Source organism: Terrapene carolina, unplaced genomic scaffold (genome assembly GCF_002925995.2).
Source record: "Terrapene carolina triunguis isolate 2854851 unplaced genomic scaffold, T_m_triunguis-2.0 Scaffold67, whole genome shotgun sequence".
Taxonomy (NCBI): domain Eukaryota; kingdom Metazoa; phylum Chordata; order Testudines; family Emydidae; genus Terrapene; species Terrapene triunguis.
Window position 1 is genome coordinate 10,281,908 of NW_020664418.1, and position 15,648 is coordinate 10,297,555.

The window sequence follows — 15,648 nt, forward strand, 5'->3', positions numbered from 1 at the left end:
AGAGAAGATTTCTGCTCGGCGAAGGCTCATTGATATAGCAAAGGCAGAACAAGAGCCAGTGTCTGGAATCTGAAGCTAAATAAATTCAGACTGGCAGTGAGGTGCGAATGTTTAAACATGAGGGCAGTTAGCCATTGGAACCACTTACCAGGGACGTCCTGGCAGGCTCTAAATGAAGGCCGGATGTGTTTCTAAAAGATCTACTCGAGCTCAACCAGACACTATTGTCTCAATGCAGGAATCACTGGGTGAGATTCTCTGCCTGGCTTATGAGGGAGGCCAGACTCGATTATCCCAATGGGGCCTTCTGGCCGTAAACGCTACGAGTCTTGAGTGTGAAGGGGCTAATGTCTGGCCAGAATACGCACAATGGGCCGGTTCCTGCTCCCAACGTCTGAGTTGTGCCATTGATGTCCAGGGGAGCAGGATTAGACCCATAAGAAGCACTCGCAACATTCTGTTGCTTATGTCTTTATTAGCACTGCCAATAAGTAGGACTCAGAAAAGCGAAAGGAAAAGTCAGAAATAAACCCCTGGGTGGGAAAAGCATTCCAAAGGGGAAGGGAAGGTGAGAGGAGAAATGGACTATGTCCTTGGTGCTGGGCAGGTTAGGCGACAATACATCGAGTATCACAGTTCCTCCGTTCAGAAGGGTTAAGAATGGAGGGTTCTCTATCTTGAACTGTCATCAACATCGTCGTCACTGCTGTCATCACCATTCTCAACAACATCAGGCATAGTGGGGCATGTGATGGATGAGAGCATATCTTGGAGAAGATTGCCCTTTGGGGAATTCTTACTGGATGAGAGGTTAGTTTCGCAGAGAATGTGCTGTGAGGAAGAGAGAGAGAGAGATCATTGGCTGGTCTGGGGGATCTGAGATGGGCACTAGGGCTGGGGCAGCAGCCGTTTTAGTTGGGGCTATGGGGGTTGCTGCAGAGAGGGAGCAGGGGATGTAAGTTTGGCCACTTGCACCTCTAGAGTTGGAAGGTGCAATGAGGTCTTCGGAGGAGGCATGTCATACTGTGAAGTATCATTCCCTCTCACCCCCACCCCCACTACTGTACCTCTATGTATCTAGGCTCTTACTGTGCCCATCACCAGGGAGTCTGGCCAAGAGTGGCCATCCTAGTCTAGAGCAGCACCTGGACCTTGGAACACAGGAAGATCTGGAGGGCTGGAAAAAAACTAATGTTCTGCCAATATTTTAAAAGGGTAAATGGGACGATGCGGGTAAGTCTGACATTGCTTCCAGGCAAGATCATGGGAAGTTTGTTGTGGGATGAGTAATGATTAAAGGATGGCGATGTAATTATTGCCAATCACCATCATTTATAGGAAGTAGTTCTTGTCAAACACAGCTGATAATCAGTTGTAAATGAGATCACAAGTTTGATTGATAATGGTCACTGTGTTGACATCGTATACATGGACTTCGGACATTTGACTTAGCACTGCATGACATTCTGATTAAAAAATCAGCATTACACAAAAACATTATAGCACCTAGTAAATGGCTGAAAAACTGGCTAACGGAACCTCAGAAAGTACTTGTCACTCAGGAACCATCATCCTAGGAGGTGTTTCCAGTGGGGGTCCCGCTGGGATCTGGTCTTGGTTCAATGTTATTTAATCTCTTTGTCCAGGACATGGAAAGAAATGTCTACAATGGTTTGGTGATTTTTGCATGGGTTCTGGATGCACCTTATTCCTCCTTCTCAGACCCTCCCACTTTCTCCTTATCCCATGAGGTGTTGGCCCAGGGCCCATCCCACTGACATTTTATCATGGGGGCCCTGTAGACCCAGGGCGGGCGCTAGCACCGAATGGTTATCCCTGCCAGGCTGGTAAATGTGCCTGTGCAGCGGTACCAAACTGCAAAGGCCTTTAAATGGATGTCCTTCCACTTTGCTTGCTTCCTTTGGGTGTAATTTCATAGCGTGTCCATCAGACATACCCCAGGTGGGCTGTACCACTCTGGTGTCGCAAAATGCCTCTAAACACAGTTTAGCTGGCCAGCTGAGCAGAGTTATGGCTGCTTTGGGTCATTGGAGCGTGCCTGTGAATCTGACTCACAGATATTGCCCCCTTCACTCCCCTCAGTCTATAAGGGTCACCAGACCCCACACCTGGGGGCAAACTCAGATAGGGATCTGTGTAGCCCCATTTGCTACAAGGGATGATGATGGAATTCTGTTGGGGCTGCTACTCACCAATTTCAATTTTTTGATCTGCAGCTTTATGATGTTCTCCTCGTGCTTCCTCTTCTTCTCTTGCTCCTCATACTCTCTCTCTTGCATCTGGCGCTGGGCCTCTCTTTCCTTGGCCTTGTCGTCAAGCTCTTTCTGGTACATGCGTTCCTTGTGCTGTCGTTCTCTTTCACGGTCCTCATGCTGTCTCTTCTTCTCTTCCTCCTCGCGCTCTCTCTTCTTCTCTTCCTTCTCGTGCTGTCTCTTCTTCTCTGCCTCCTCGTTCTCCAGCTTTTTCAGATCCACCTTTGTGTATAAACCACCCAGGTTATACTTGTCTTCAACTCGCTCATGTATCAGATATCCTGGGCCTGGTGCCTCACTGCCCTGCACCCTGTATCATCACATACATTTGTGCAAAATGGGTGTAAAACACTTCCCGCTCAGAATGATTGTCCTTCACATGCACCTTGCAAGGTTCTAGGCCAGGCGAATCGGGCCCACATTGTGGTGGAAATCTGCATAGCACAGCGGAGCAACACTGATTTACACCAGTTGGGGAACCAGGGTGTGGTTTGGTTTGTTCAGGGAGTGTTTCTTGGGCTCTGTGTAAATGTTTGTCCTGTGACTCCTATAGATGCTGCTGCCTTAGAGCTATTCGATGCCTGTGTGATGCCATGAAAGGCTGGCCAGCTTTCAGCATGGCTCCTGCCTGGCTAACACCTGCTCTGCAAATGAACAAGGAACCATCCGTGTGGCAAAACCTATTTATGCCCTGAGTGCTCTAAGTGGGGCAATGTGGTCTAGATGAAATTACCTACTGTAAAGTGTGTGCACAAACTTCCCTCAAAGCGTGGTTATCAATGGTTCGCTGTCAAAGCGGAGGATGTGTCTAGTGGGGTCGCTCAGGTGAATCTGTCCTGGGTCCAGTACTAGTCAATATAACAAAGTGGAGATTATGCTTATGAAATTTATGGGAAGACACCATAGTAGCATGGGACGGAAGCACTTTGTAGAACAGGGTAGATTTCAAAAGGACCTGGACAAATTGGAGCATTGATCTGAAATCAACGAGACAAAATTCAATAAAGACAAGTTGAAAGTACTACACTTAGGAAGGAAAAATCAAATTCACAACTACAAAATTGGAAATAACTGGCTAGGCAGCAGTACTGCTGGAAAGGATCTGGGGGTTATAGTGGATCACAAATTGAATATGAGCCAATATTGTGATGTAGTTGTGGAAAAGGCTAATATAATTCTGGGGTGTATTAAGAGCAGTGTCATATGTAAGACACTGGAGGTAACTGTCCCATTCTACTCAGCACTGGTGAAGCCTCAGCTGGAGTCTTTTGTCCAGTTCTAAGTGCCACACTTTAAGAAAGATGTGGCCAAATTGGTGAGCACCCAAAGGCGTCAACAAAAAAAATGCTTAAAGGCTTAGAAAACCAGACCTATTCCTGAGGCTATGTCAACACTAGAAACTTCAAAGCACTGCCACGGGAGCTCTTTGAAGTGTGAGTGTGGTAATCCACCTCCACAAGGGGAATAGCTCAAACTTGCTGCGTAAGTGTAGACAAGCCCTCAGAGAAGAAGATTGTGGGGAAAACCTGGTAAATCGTCAAATATGCTAAAGCAGCTATAAAGACGATGATCAATTTCTCTCCATGTCCACTGAATGTAGGACAAGAAGGTAGGATGAGAAGTAATGGGCTTAATCTGCAGCAAGGGAGATTTGTATTAGATATTAGGAAAAGCTTTCTAACTCTAAGGATAGTTAAATACCGGAACAAGCTTCCAAGGGAGGTTGTGGAATCCCCTTCTTTGGCAGTTTTTAAGACCAGGTCAGATAAACCCCTGTCAGGGATGTTCTAGGTTGACTTGGGCCTGCCTTCATGCAGGGGGCTGGATCGATGACCTCACCACGTCCCTTCCAGCCCGACATTTCTAGTGCTCCTAGGAGCATGTCCGTGATGTGCTGAAAGGGGGTTAGACAGTGTGTGAAGCTTCTGGTCATTCCCTTTGATTGGGTAGGAAGAGCTGGTGGGTGGGATTCCCAGGAGCCCTGTGGCCTAGCCCCTGGATTCACAAAGGGACTTAGGCACCTACCTCCAACAGCCAGGCACCCTGACATTCACAGCACCCCCACTCAGCTGCCACCTGAGTTGCCGCCTGGGGCACGTGCAGAGGCCCCAAACCCTGACCCTGCCCTGCTACCCGGAGCTCTGACTCACCAGTGGAATTCTCAGAGCAGGTGTTCCCCTGCCTATCTGGCCTGCAAGGCCTGATACCGTAGGCCTGCTCTGCACACTTACTGGTTCGGGCTCCTCACAAAAGAGAGCTGGTGTCAAACAGACTGGGAATTTTGGAGGCTGGCTTGGCTGCATGTATGTCAGTCTACCCAGTAGTGGGGCACTCACCTGGCATGTGGGCAGGCCAGATCTGAATCCCTGCTCTGCCTGATTTGAAGTGAGGACTTGAACCCATGTGAGTGCCCTAACCACCAGCGCAGGGGCTGTAATGGGGGTGTGCGCCCCTCTCTGGTTCTTTCTGAGAGAGGGCTGACCTGGCTTCAGTTTCTAACTGCAGAGAGGGGTCGTGGTGGAGAATCCTGGGCAGAGGAGGGGCCTCCCTCCAGCCTGTCAGTCAGGCACCTAAGTACCCTACGGATCTGGCCCTGCAGCCTCACCCCTGTCCACTGCATGTCACTCCTGGGTAACTCCCCACTCACTGTCTGAGAATCCCTGTCTTAGGAGCCTAACCCTCCTTGTATGTTATCTGGGGAGCCTGAGCACCTAACTCAGGCCCAGCAGAGCCCCAGCAGTTAGGTGTCGCAGCGCCGAGTCCAAGTCCCTTTTGTGAATCTAGCCTGAAGTGCCTGGGGAAAGGCTCTGGGGTTTGTGCTCCTTGGTCCCTTAGGCACTTACGCTGAACTTTTGATGCTCGTTTCATTTCCCTGAGGACGATGGACACAGTAAGCTGGTAACCGTACTCAGTAATACATTCTCTGTATGTGTGTATGTGTGTGTGGGGGGTGGTTCTAGCATTTGTGGGCTAAATATTGTGTGTGTTACAGTAGCACCTACAGGCTCCAGCTAAGATCAGGCCCCCGCGGTGCTAGCTGCTCTCCATACACATGGTGAGAGCTAGTCTCTGCCCTGGGGAATTTACAATCTAATTAGCCAACAAACAAAGGCAGACTTGTTACCCCATTTTACAGCTTGAGGCCCAGAGAGACTCCATGACTCTGTTCCCTGTTCTCCTGCATTCCAGGCACTGCCTTAACCAGAAGCCATCCCTGCCCTCATGTGGCTGTCATGACAATAGAGCCTGTGAAGTGGAGTCGGTGCTGGCTCTGGCCTGCAGTGGGGAGGGTGGAGGGGGGGCAAGGAATCATGCTGCACTCACCTGAGATGTCAAAATGCCGCCCATCTGTGAAAACAAAAACAGAGCTCAGCTACCCTCAGTGATGGATGAAACTGGGAGGGGAGGGTGAGACAGAACGGAGAACATATGGCACTGCAGGGGGGATAGAAGGGCAAGGACACTGCTGTGGCTCCTGGCTGGAAGGTGGCTTTGTAACCAACCACCTACACTTGAGCAAGCTCTGTCCTGAACGCTGGGCAACATCTGCTCTGGCTCCCATTCCACCAGCATCTGAGCCCCTCCCTGACCCACCTGGAGTCATCCCCCACCCCTGCAAGGCAGCACAGCAGCCTCACAACATTTCCGCAGGGGAGCTGAGGCACAGAGATGAAGTGCCTCGCCCCAGGTCACACAGGGACAGCCGCAATTGACCCCAGCTCTCTGCACCCACAGCCAAAAGGAGCAAGGAGCTGGCTCCACAGATGAACCTGCATCCCTGTCTCCCACCAGCTGCCCCAGATCCTGCCTAGGCAGCTATGTCAAGAGGTGCTGGTCTATTGCACAGCGTGAGGAGTGCGTGGATCATAGATCCTATGGGCAGATGCTCAGACCTGCTATGCTCGCTTTGTTCCCATCAGGCATGTTCCTCCCCCTCAGTTAAATTATGTCTCTGCACTGTAGCTAATCATCTTATTTAATTATGGGATTTATTGTTGTGGTTAATTCATGTTTACTCAGTGTGTGATGGCATGGGCAGCACATGGCTCTGGCATTTGGGGAAGCTGTCCAAACGCCAGAAGCTTCCCTGGCACCCGGACCGTGGCCCTGCCCCCTGCTCCGCCCCAAGGCCCTGCCTCCACTCGGCCTCCTCCCCCAAGGCCCCACCCACACTCCACCCCCAGGCCCCGCCCATGCTTGGTTCCTTCCCTTGCTGCTCTCTTAGTCGTTCCACCCCTCCCGCCCCCAAGACCAGGGCCATCCCTAGCTATTCTGGGGCCCTACGTAGCACCCCGCGGGGTGTGTGTGTGTGGCCCCAGGCCTCCGCGGGAGGGCGGGGGGGTTGGCCCTAGGCCTCTGTGGGGGGGGCACTCACCGGCAGCGTGGCTGGGGCCGGGTCACTGCACTTCCCACTGCTGGTGACTGCAGCCCCTGCCCTGCTGCAGAGCTCAGGGGAGTGGGGGCAGGGCTGAGGCAGGGCAGGGGTGGGGGCCCTGGGGAAGAGGCAGAGCAGAGGTTGGAGCAGCACGCAGCTGCGCAGGGCACCAGGAAATTTGGTGCCCCACATTTCCTGGTGCCCTGCGCAGCTGCGTACTTTGTGTATGGGTAAGGACGGCCCTGCCCGAGACCCTCCGCTGAGCAATACCGGATTTATAATGGCGCCATGGCGCCGGGCCCACGGTCAAAAGGGGCCCTGGCGCGCTCTTCTCCGTCCCGTCCCCTCCCCCCCCCGCTCTCTACTGTGGGGTCAGAGCTTGACGCTGTGGGCTGCTGCGGCTCCGTGGCAGCCTCTGCCTGCAGCCTGGCTCCTGCCCCGCCCCTTTCCCCAGCTACGTTCCCTCCCCCCACCCCAGCTGCCGATCAGCTGGATCAGCTGCTAGCCGGCAGGAGGGGGGAGGAGGGAGCCGCAGTACGCCGCTCCGGGGGGGAGGAGGAGAAGAAGAGGCGGGGATGAGGCCTGTCCCCCGCCTCTTTCCCCAACGTGCTACGTTCCCCCTCCCCTCCCACTGGTCAGCTGGATCAGCCTTGCGGACAGGAGGGGGGCAAGAAGGAGCAAGCCGCAGCACACCACTCCGGGGAAGAGGAGAAGACGAGGTGGGGTGAGGCCTTGGGGAAGGGGCTGGAATTGGGGCATACCCCCGCCAGCCCCCTGCGTGAGCACCCCCACGACCCCAACCCACCCCAGCAGCTAGGGTGACCAGACAGCAAGTGTGAAAAATCGGGACAGGGGGTGGGGGGTAATAGGAGCCTATATAAGAAAAAGACCCAAAAATCGGGACTGTCCCTATAAAATCGGGCCATCCGGTCACCCTACCAGCAGCCCCCTGCCCACCCTAACCCCTGCACCCCCCAGCCCCCTTAGCCTCTGGCCCTGCCCTGACCCTGACCCTGCACTCCCCTCACACCTCCTCAGCACCCCCTCACACACCCCCAGCCGCCTTCCCTGACCCCTGCACCCCCCACACCTCCCTGCCCTGACTCCTGCATCCCCCTCACACCTCCCCAGCCCCCTGCACCCCCCTCTCACCCCCTCACATGCCTCCAGCCCTGACCCCTGCACCCCCTACACCTCCCCAGCCCTGACCCCTGCATCCCCCCCACATCCCCATCCCCATCCTGAGAACCAAACAGGAGCTGCCCCAGGTAAGCGCTCCACACCCCAACCTCATGCCCCAACCCTGAGCCCCCTCCCTTGCCCTAGCTCCTGGCCAGACCCCGCACCCGAACATTTTTTTACAATATTTGGAAAGATCATTAAGTGGTCCGTCGAGACCCTCTGTGGTTTTCAAGTGGTCTGTGGAAAAATAAGTTAGACTACAAGAACAATCAAGGTACCTCACTTTATTTTCATTTACTTGCTATTACTTATCGGAGGAGGATGAAGAATAAAAGAATGAAAAATGGGGGAAGGGGGAGATAAGAGAGAATGTTCTTTTTCTTGACTGGGTCCCAAGGAGGAGCCCCAAAAATGAAGCTGAGCACAGGGCTGGGGGGCCCCACTAACTCTAAATCCACCACTCGCTGTCACGTCACCTGGGCTGGGGATACTGTCAGGGCCGGTGTAACCACTAGGTGAACTAGGCGACCGCTTAAGGCGCCAAGATTTGGGGGTGCCAAAAAGCGGTGTCCAAAATTTTTTTTTACACTACAGTGGAGTCACATCTTACACGGGGGTTAGGTTCTAAAGTCACTGCGTAAGAGGAAAATTGCGTATAGTGAAAATTACCATAAAGTACAGTATACACTAGAACAGGGGTCCTCAACCTAAGGCACACATGCCAAAGGTGGCACGCAAGCTGATTTTTTTTTAATGGCAGGCTGCGGATCCCGGCTGCTGCTGAGCCTGCTGCCGACCTGGGGTTCTGTTCACTCAGCTGGCAGCGGGCTGAGCAGGGCCAGCAGTGGGCTGGCTCCTGCCAGCCGGGGTCCCAGCCGCCAGCCCCGCTCAGCCCGCTGCTGGTCTGGGGTTCCGGCTGCCAGCCCGCTGCCAGTCGGGGTCCCGGCCACCGGCCCCACTCAGCCTCCTGCTGGCCTGGGGCTCCGTTCACCCAGGCCGCCAGGAGGCTGAGCAGATCTGGCGGCCAGGACCCCGGCTGGCAGCGGGCTGCTCAGCCCGCTGCCGGTCTGGGGTCCCGGCCACCGGCCCCACTCAGCCTGCTGATAATCTGGGGTTCCGGGTGCCCGCCCCTTGCCAGCCAGGGTCTCGGCCGCTGGCCCTGCTCAGCTTCCTGCCGGCCTGGGTGAATGGCAGGAGGCTGAGCGGAGTCGCCGGCTGGGACCCCAGCTGGCAGCTGAGTGAACAGACCCCCTGGCTGGCAGCAGGCTCAGCGGTGGCCGGGACCCACAGGCTGCCATTAAAAAAAAAAAAATCAGCTCGCATGCCACCTTTGGCATGCGTGCTGTAGGTTGAGGACCCCTGTTCTAGTGTATACTGTACTTTATGGTAATTTTCACTATACGCAATTTTCCTCGTATGCGCTGACCTTAGAACCTAACCCCCGCGTAAGATGTGACTCCACTGTATTCATTTTTGAAAATTTATAATAAGTGATGCTCCGGAGGGGAGGGGGAGGGTGCAAGGTGGAAGTTTCGCCTACGGTGCAAAATATCCTTGCACCAGCCCTGGATACTGTGTCAGCTGATCCCCACGGTCTCCAACCTACCTGGGCAGTACAGCAGACATGGCCCTGCCCACTAGCTCCTCTCCACTCCCTAGCCCACCCAACACTTGCTTCCCCCCCCCACTTAAACATGCTGGCTTACCCCCCCCCCCCCCCCCAGGCATTTCTGGCAGCCCTGTTGCCAGGTATCCAGTTTTAGACTGGAAACTCCAGTAGAAAACAGGACCTGAGTGTCCGGTTAGCAGTGCTGACTGGAAACTAAATGTCCGGTTATAGGAGTAACCACATTAGCCTCCGCTCCTCCCACTCCCAACACCCACCCCAGAGGGCTGGAAGAGAACCTGTCCTGCTGCTGCGGGAGGAGGGCAGCTCAGTGCAGAGAGGTGAAGAGAATGGGCTAGAACCAGGTAGGTACCCGCTCTATGTGGGGGGGGGGAGTTCTGTTTACTCCCTTCTCAGCCCTGCTGCGCTTGCAGTTTACCCCTGGCCCCTCTCTTGCTCTAGGGACCAACCCTAGCTCCTGCCCCACTGTGCTTTTGCCCCCGGCCCCTTTTACAATTATTCCCCAGGGAGGGCCCACAAATATGTTTGGCGCCGGACCCACAAAAAGTTAATCCGGCCCTGCCGCTGAGTCCCTCCCCGCTGCCCCCAACGCCTGCTGTGTCCCTCCTCTGCGCCACTCCTCCTCCCCCAAAGGCCCCCCTGCCTGTCGCTCACTGTGTCATTCCATCCCTCCCCCCCACCCCGAGAACCCCACCGCATATCTCCCCTCCTCCACCCCCACTGCCCGCTGAATCCCTCCCCTCCTCCACCCACCCTCCCCCGAGGTTTCCGCTGCCTGCCACTCACCACATCCCTCCTCTCCTCCTCCCTCCCTCCCCCAAAGGCCCCCCTGCCTGCCTGTCACTTGCTGGAGCGCGGCCGCGTGGCGCACCTTCCGGGAGCCGTGTTGTGCGGCCCCTGACCCTGCGCCTGGCCGGAGCGGGACAAGCCCCAGACCCTGTTCTGCAGTGGGAGGTCGAGGGCCGGATCCGGCCCACGGGCCGTAGTTTGCCCACCCCAACGTTAGTGCATCTGACTTCGAATCAGTGCAGACCGGGACAGTGCAAGGAGGGCCGAGACCCCACACAGACACACACATTGCAGAGGGGCAGCAGTATGAGCCAAAGTCAGATAGTTGTTAATGGGAAAAGGTTAAAGACATCTGGACTTCCCGCGCTGATTGGCAGTTAACAAGTCTGGTACCAGTCCTGCCACAGAACCGCCAAGGTACGCGCGTGGTGACACTGCACGGTTAGAAAAAGGACCTGAACAGAACAAGTAAAGCATTACCTTGTTTCAACCTGCAACTGAGTGGGTGCTCTGACCCGAGAGCCTGTCGCGCTGATCTGGCTAGAAGCTTCTAGCTGCTGCACAAGGAAGTGGTTAGAGGAAACAGAACACCCAATGACGAGACACTAGCCTTTTCCTGTAACTCCCTGCCCCGGATTATTTATTATAATCATTTGCCTGCATCCAGGCTTTTCTCCAGAAACAGCAAATAAACTAGTGCATCAGGGGCAGCACCAGAGGCCATCTGGGCTCAATAAAGTTCCCCTGGGGGGACATCAGGTTTAGCTGGCTGATTTAGCTGGTTTAGCTGAGATATGGCTGCTGTGTGTCCTTGCAGCAGCTGGCACGTGTCTGTGAACCTGGCTCATTTATATATTGCCCCCCCATTCACCCCCCTGTGAGTCTGTACATCTGGGGGCAAACTCAGGTAGGGATCTGTGTAGCCCATTTGCTACAAGGGGTGACGATGGATCCCACTCACCAGCTTCAGGGATCTGATGTGCAGCCATCACATCTTCTCCTCTTTCCTTGGTCTTGTCGAGCGCTCTCCCCTCGCACATTGTCTGGGGAACCTGCAGATGCTGCTGTAACACACAATGAATGTTGGCTTCTGCCCCAAGGAACTGGCCCAAACCTTCCCCAGGGCCCAACCCAAACCCCCATATTTACTAGCATTCAAAAATACTGCAGGGAAAACAGCCCCAGCCATGAGCCCTGAGCCAGCCCCCAGACAGGGGATCTTTCCCATCACCCATCCAGCTCCAGTGATGCAAGAGCACTAAAGCCAGAAGTAGCTCTTACCTGGGCTATTGAGGCCCTGGAGCTGAGAAACAACCTTGTCCCTCCTCAGTCTGTGGTGCTGGGCAAGGAATTCTTATGCTGGGGACATAAAGCGATGGATGAGTGATCTGCATGGACAGAGAGAGAGAGATGGGCAGGGGGGATGGGGACCACACGGATTGCCCAGAGAGGGGGGAGGGGACAGGAACTGCGTGGGATCGCCTGGTGAGGGGGCAGGGGACATGGATCCTGTGGGATTGCAAGGGGAGGGGACAGGGACCGCACAGGATTGTTCAACAAGGAGGAGGACGTGGAATGGAAGGAGGACCACACTGGAGCACCCAGTGAGGAGGTGCAGACGCAGAGGGACAGGGGGCAGGTGGCATCCCTGTGACATTTCCCAGGATACCCAGGGTGGCAGGCACCTCGCTACCGCTTGTCCTTAGCATGAGGAGCCTTGTCTGTGCCTGTCAACCCCGCTGGCCATGGCTAACACAAGCCCTGCCATCTTGGCCTTGTGGACCCAGCTGTCACTCTGCAGGTTAGCAATAGGCACGCTCCAACCCCCAAGCCTTCTCAGGAACGTCCCGCCCCTGAGCCACTGGACACTTGCCACATTCACCAGCTTCGTCAGCAGCTTCCAGAGAAGCAGTGAGCCCCCGGTTTACCAGTTCCAGCTCAGCTCCTAACTCCATTTAACTCACAGCACTTGCATTTGTTTATAGTGAAATCAAGGATACAGTTATTTAACAAAGCCCAGAGATTTACGTAAGAGCATGTAGATGTGCTGGCAACAAATGATTACATCCAACATAAAATCATAACACCCATCCTAGAGCCTAGACTTGCTTAACAAGTTACCTTGTTGGCTGATAAGATAGTTCTCACCCAAAAATCCTTCTCACAGCACTGTACAGCCAAGCTGGCTGGGACCCTCCTTTCAGAAGACATGCACACTGGCAGCTTGGCTTCTAGGTGACGGATCTCCCTTCCTCCCCAAGCTATACCAGTCCCTTCCATTGCTGTCAATCATAAGCAAGCAAGCCCCTGCTGATTTTTTTCATGTAGCTTTTCTCTCTCAAACATTTTGCAATCTTTTGCCTGGCACTTGGCTCTGTCTGCAAATGGGCACAGAGCGCGAGGCAGACAAAACACAGCTATCCAGACAGGGAGCTAGGCATCCCTTGCCTCCCACCAGGGGCTCTTGATGCTACCAAAGAGACCCATGACCAGTCTCCTGAGCCCCACCATAGAGTCTCAGTTATGCCCTGGGAGCTCTAGCTGGATCTCAGCCCTGCAAAAGGGACACCTGATGTCACACCAGGGGAACTTGATTGGGCCCAGATGGCCTCCAGTGCTGCCCTTGACACTCTAGTTTATTTGCTGTGTCTGGGTGAAAAAAACTGGGTGCAGCTGAATGGTTAATAAATAATCTGAGGTAGGTAGTTACAGGCAAAGGCTAATCTAGTTATTGGATGATGCTCTGGTTGCTCTAACTACTTCCTTGTACAGTAGCTAGATGTGTCTTGCCAGATCAGAGCTATGGGCTCTCCAGTCACACCACCCACCCAGCTGCCTTCGTAGAGCTTGAAACAAGATAATGCTTTATTTTCTGTTCCTTTCTCTAACTGCGCAGTGTCACCACACACGTACCATGGTGGTTTGTGACAAAGTTGGTACAAGACCTGTTAACTGCAGATCAGCGCAGCAAGTCCAGATAAGAGCATACACATAAGAGCAGCCATACCGGGTCAGCCCACAGTCCATCTTGCCTGACATCCTGGCTCCGACTGTTGGGATTTTCCAGTGTATCCCTGGGGTGTCCAGTCTACCCCAATAAGGTTCAGGAGTCGACACTATTAGTCCAAAGGTTGATCAGCACTTGTTCAGTGTAAAACTGATATAAGTGGGATCAGAATCAGACACAGAGGTTAGAAAGGGCTTTGGGCTCTTTCATAACGATAAGTATAAATGTCTGACTGTTATAATACAAACCCTCTATGAAACATCCCCACTTACATGCTTGAAAAATGTGCCTAAGCTAGATATGGGTGGATCTGAAAGGGACAAACACATAGAAGGGCAACAGCAGAATTAGGGAAACACAGCCCTTCCTCCAGTCCATTAAGGTGGAAAAATGGGAGTAGACATGTCCAAGCCATAGAGTACAGTAGATAGAAGACCACAAGAAAAATGACACTGAACAAACTGCAAGACATCTACTGCCAAACCTCTGCCTGGATGGTAAAAATACAGTGGCTCAACTTAACTTCATTTATCTCATTTCCTTTGGAGCTAAGGTCCAAATTTAGGGTGGGGTTTTCAAAAAGCACCTAAGTGACCAATCAAAGTCAGTGAGATTTATGCTCCTAAATTACATAGGTGCTTTTGAAAATTCCACACAAGACAATTAAATCATGGTAATCAGCCTCTCTGAACTCTAAAACCAGAGATTCACCCTACACAAGAGGTGGTAGATCAACAAGCTATTTAATGTTCTGAAGTGTGTAGTCTATGTTAATAAAAGTTAGGGTTTACCAAGCTTAACACATACATACAGTCTCAGTGAAAGAGGTATTCCCAGAATAAATAAATACAATGTAAGTCCTGAAAGGGTGAGAAGAAAAGATAAAAATGTTGAGGGTGTGATAAGATTTACGAAACACAGGTCCGGTTTTAATCTCTGCTGCCATCTTCAGTGCTAATTATCTCCACCAGAGGGAGCCAAAGTACAATAAATAATAGTTACCAGCACTCTGAGTTAGCCTGAGTTATTTTTGAAGGTTTGATAGTGAAAGTGAGGGGCTCCCCATATTCAGTTTGTGTACATATATAATTTTAACACCCTCCTTTTACTAAATACAGGAGAGACAAATTCTGTCCTCAGTTACACACATACACCCCAGTGGAGACTGGCGAGACACACTAGTGCCATAGGGCAAAATTTGGCCCATTGTATTTAGCAGCAACTCTCCCTTACTGAAAGGAGAATCACTAATAGTGAACTATCCCTTGACAGGACATAAGAACGGCCATACTGGGTCAGACCAATGGTCCATCTAGCTCAGTATCCTGTCTTCTGACAGTGGCCAATGCCAGATACTACAAAGGGAATGAACAGAACAGGTAATCATCAAGTGATCCATCCTGTCGTCCAGTCCCAGCATCTGGCAATCAGCAGTTAAGAGACACCCAGAACATGGGGTGGCATCCCTAACCAACTTGGCCAATAGCCATTGATGGACCTATCCTCCAGAATCGTATCTAATTCTTTCTTGAACCCAGTTATACTTTTAGCTTTCACAACATCCCCTGGCAATGAGCTATACAGGTTGATTGTGCATGGTGTGAAGTAGTTCCTTATGTTTGAAACCTGCTGCTTATTAATTTTATTGCATTACCCCCTGCTTCTTGTGCTATGTGAAGGGATAAACACCACTTCCTTATTCACCTTCTCCACATCATTCATGGTTTTGTAGCCATCTATCATATCCCCCTTAGTCGCTTCTTTTCCAAGCTGAACAGTCCCAGTGTTTTTACTCTCTCTTCATATGAAAGCTGTTCCATGTCCTTAATCATTTTTGTTGCCCTTCTCTTTACTTTTTCTAATATATCATTTTTTGAGTATTCAAGGTGTGGGCGTACCATGGATTTATATAGTGGCATTATGATAGTTACTGTCTTATTATTTATCCCTCTCCTAGTGGCTCCTAACATTGTTAGCTTCTTTGACTGCCCCTGCACATTGAGTGGACGTTTTAAGAGAAATGGCCACAGTGACTCCAAGATCTCTTTCTTGAGTGGTTACAGCTAATTTAGACCCTGCCCCCATCATTTTGTATGTCCAGTTGGGATTATGTTTTCCAATGTGCATTACTTTGCATTTATCAACATTGAATTTCATCTCCATTTTGTTGCCCAGTCACCCAGTTATGTGAGATCCCTTTGTAACTCTTCGCAGTCTGCTTTGGACTTAACTATCTTGAGTAATTTTGTATCATCTGCAAATTTTGCCATCTCACTATTTACTCCTTTTTCCAGATCATAGGGGACACCACTATTTGCCTCTCTCCATTCTGAAAACTGACCATTTATTTCTACCCTTTGTTTCTTATCTTTTAACTAGTTACTGATCCATGAGA

General features: G+C 52.2%; 1 protein-coding gene across 1 annotated transcript; it reads right to left on the reverse strand.

Annotated features, from left to right (window-relative positions):
* Positions 1-469: 469 nt before the first annotated feature.
* Positions 470-11,270, reverse strand: LOC112116339 (protein MNN4-like). The gene is made up of 5 exons (XM_024213781.1): positions 11,208-11,270; positions 10,727-10,803; positions 5,598-5,621; positions 2,214-2,495; positions 470-831 (listed from the first exon to the last, which is right to left on the reverse strand). The coding sequence occupies exons 3-5, from the start codon at positions 5,619-5,621 to the stop codon at positions 673-675; spliced, it is 465 nt and encodes a 154-aa protein (XP_024069549.1). The 5' UTR covers positions 10,727-10,803; positions 11,208-11,270; the 3' UTR covers positions 470-672.
* Between the last annotated feature and the right edge of the window lie 4,378 nt (positions 11,271-15,648).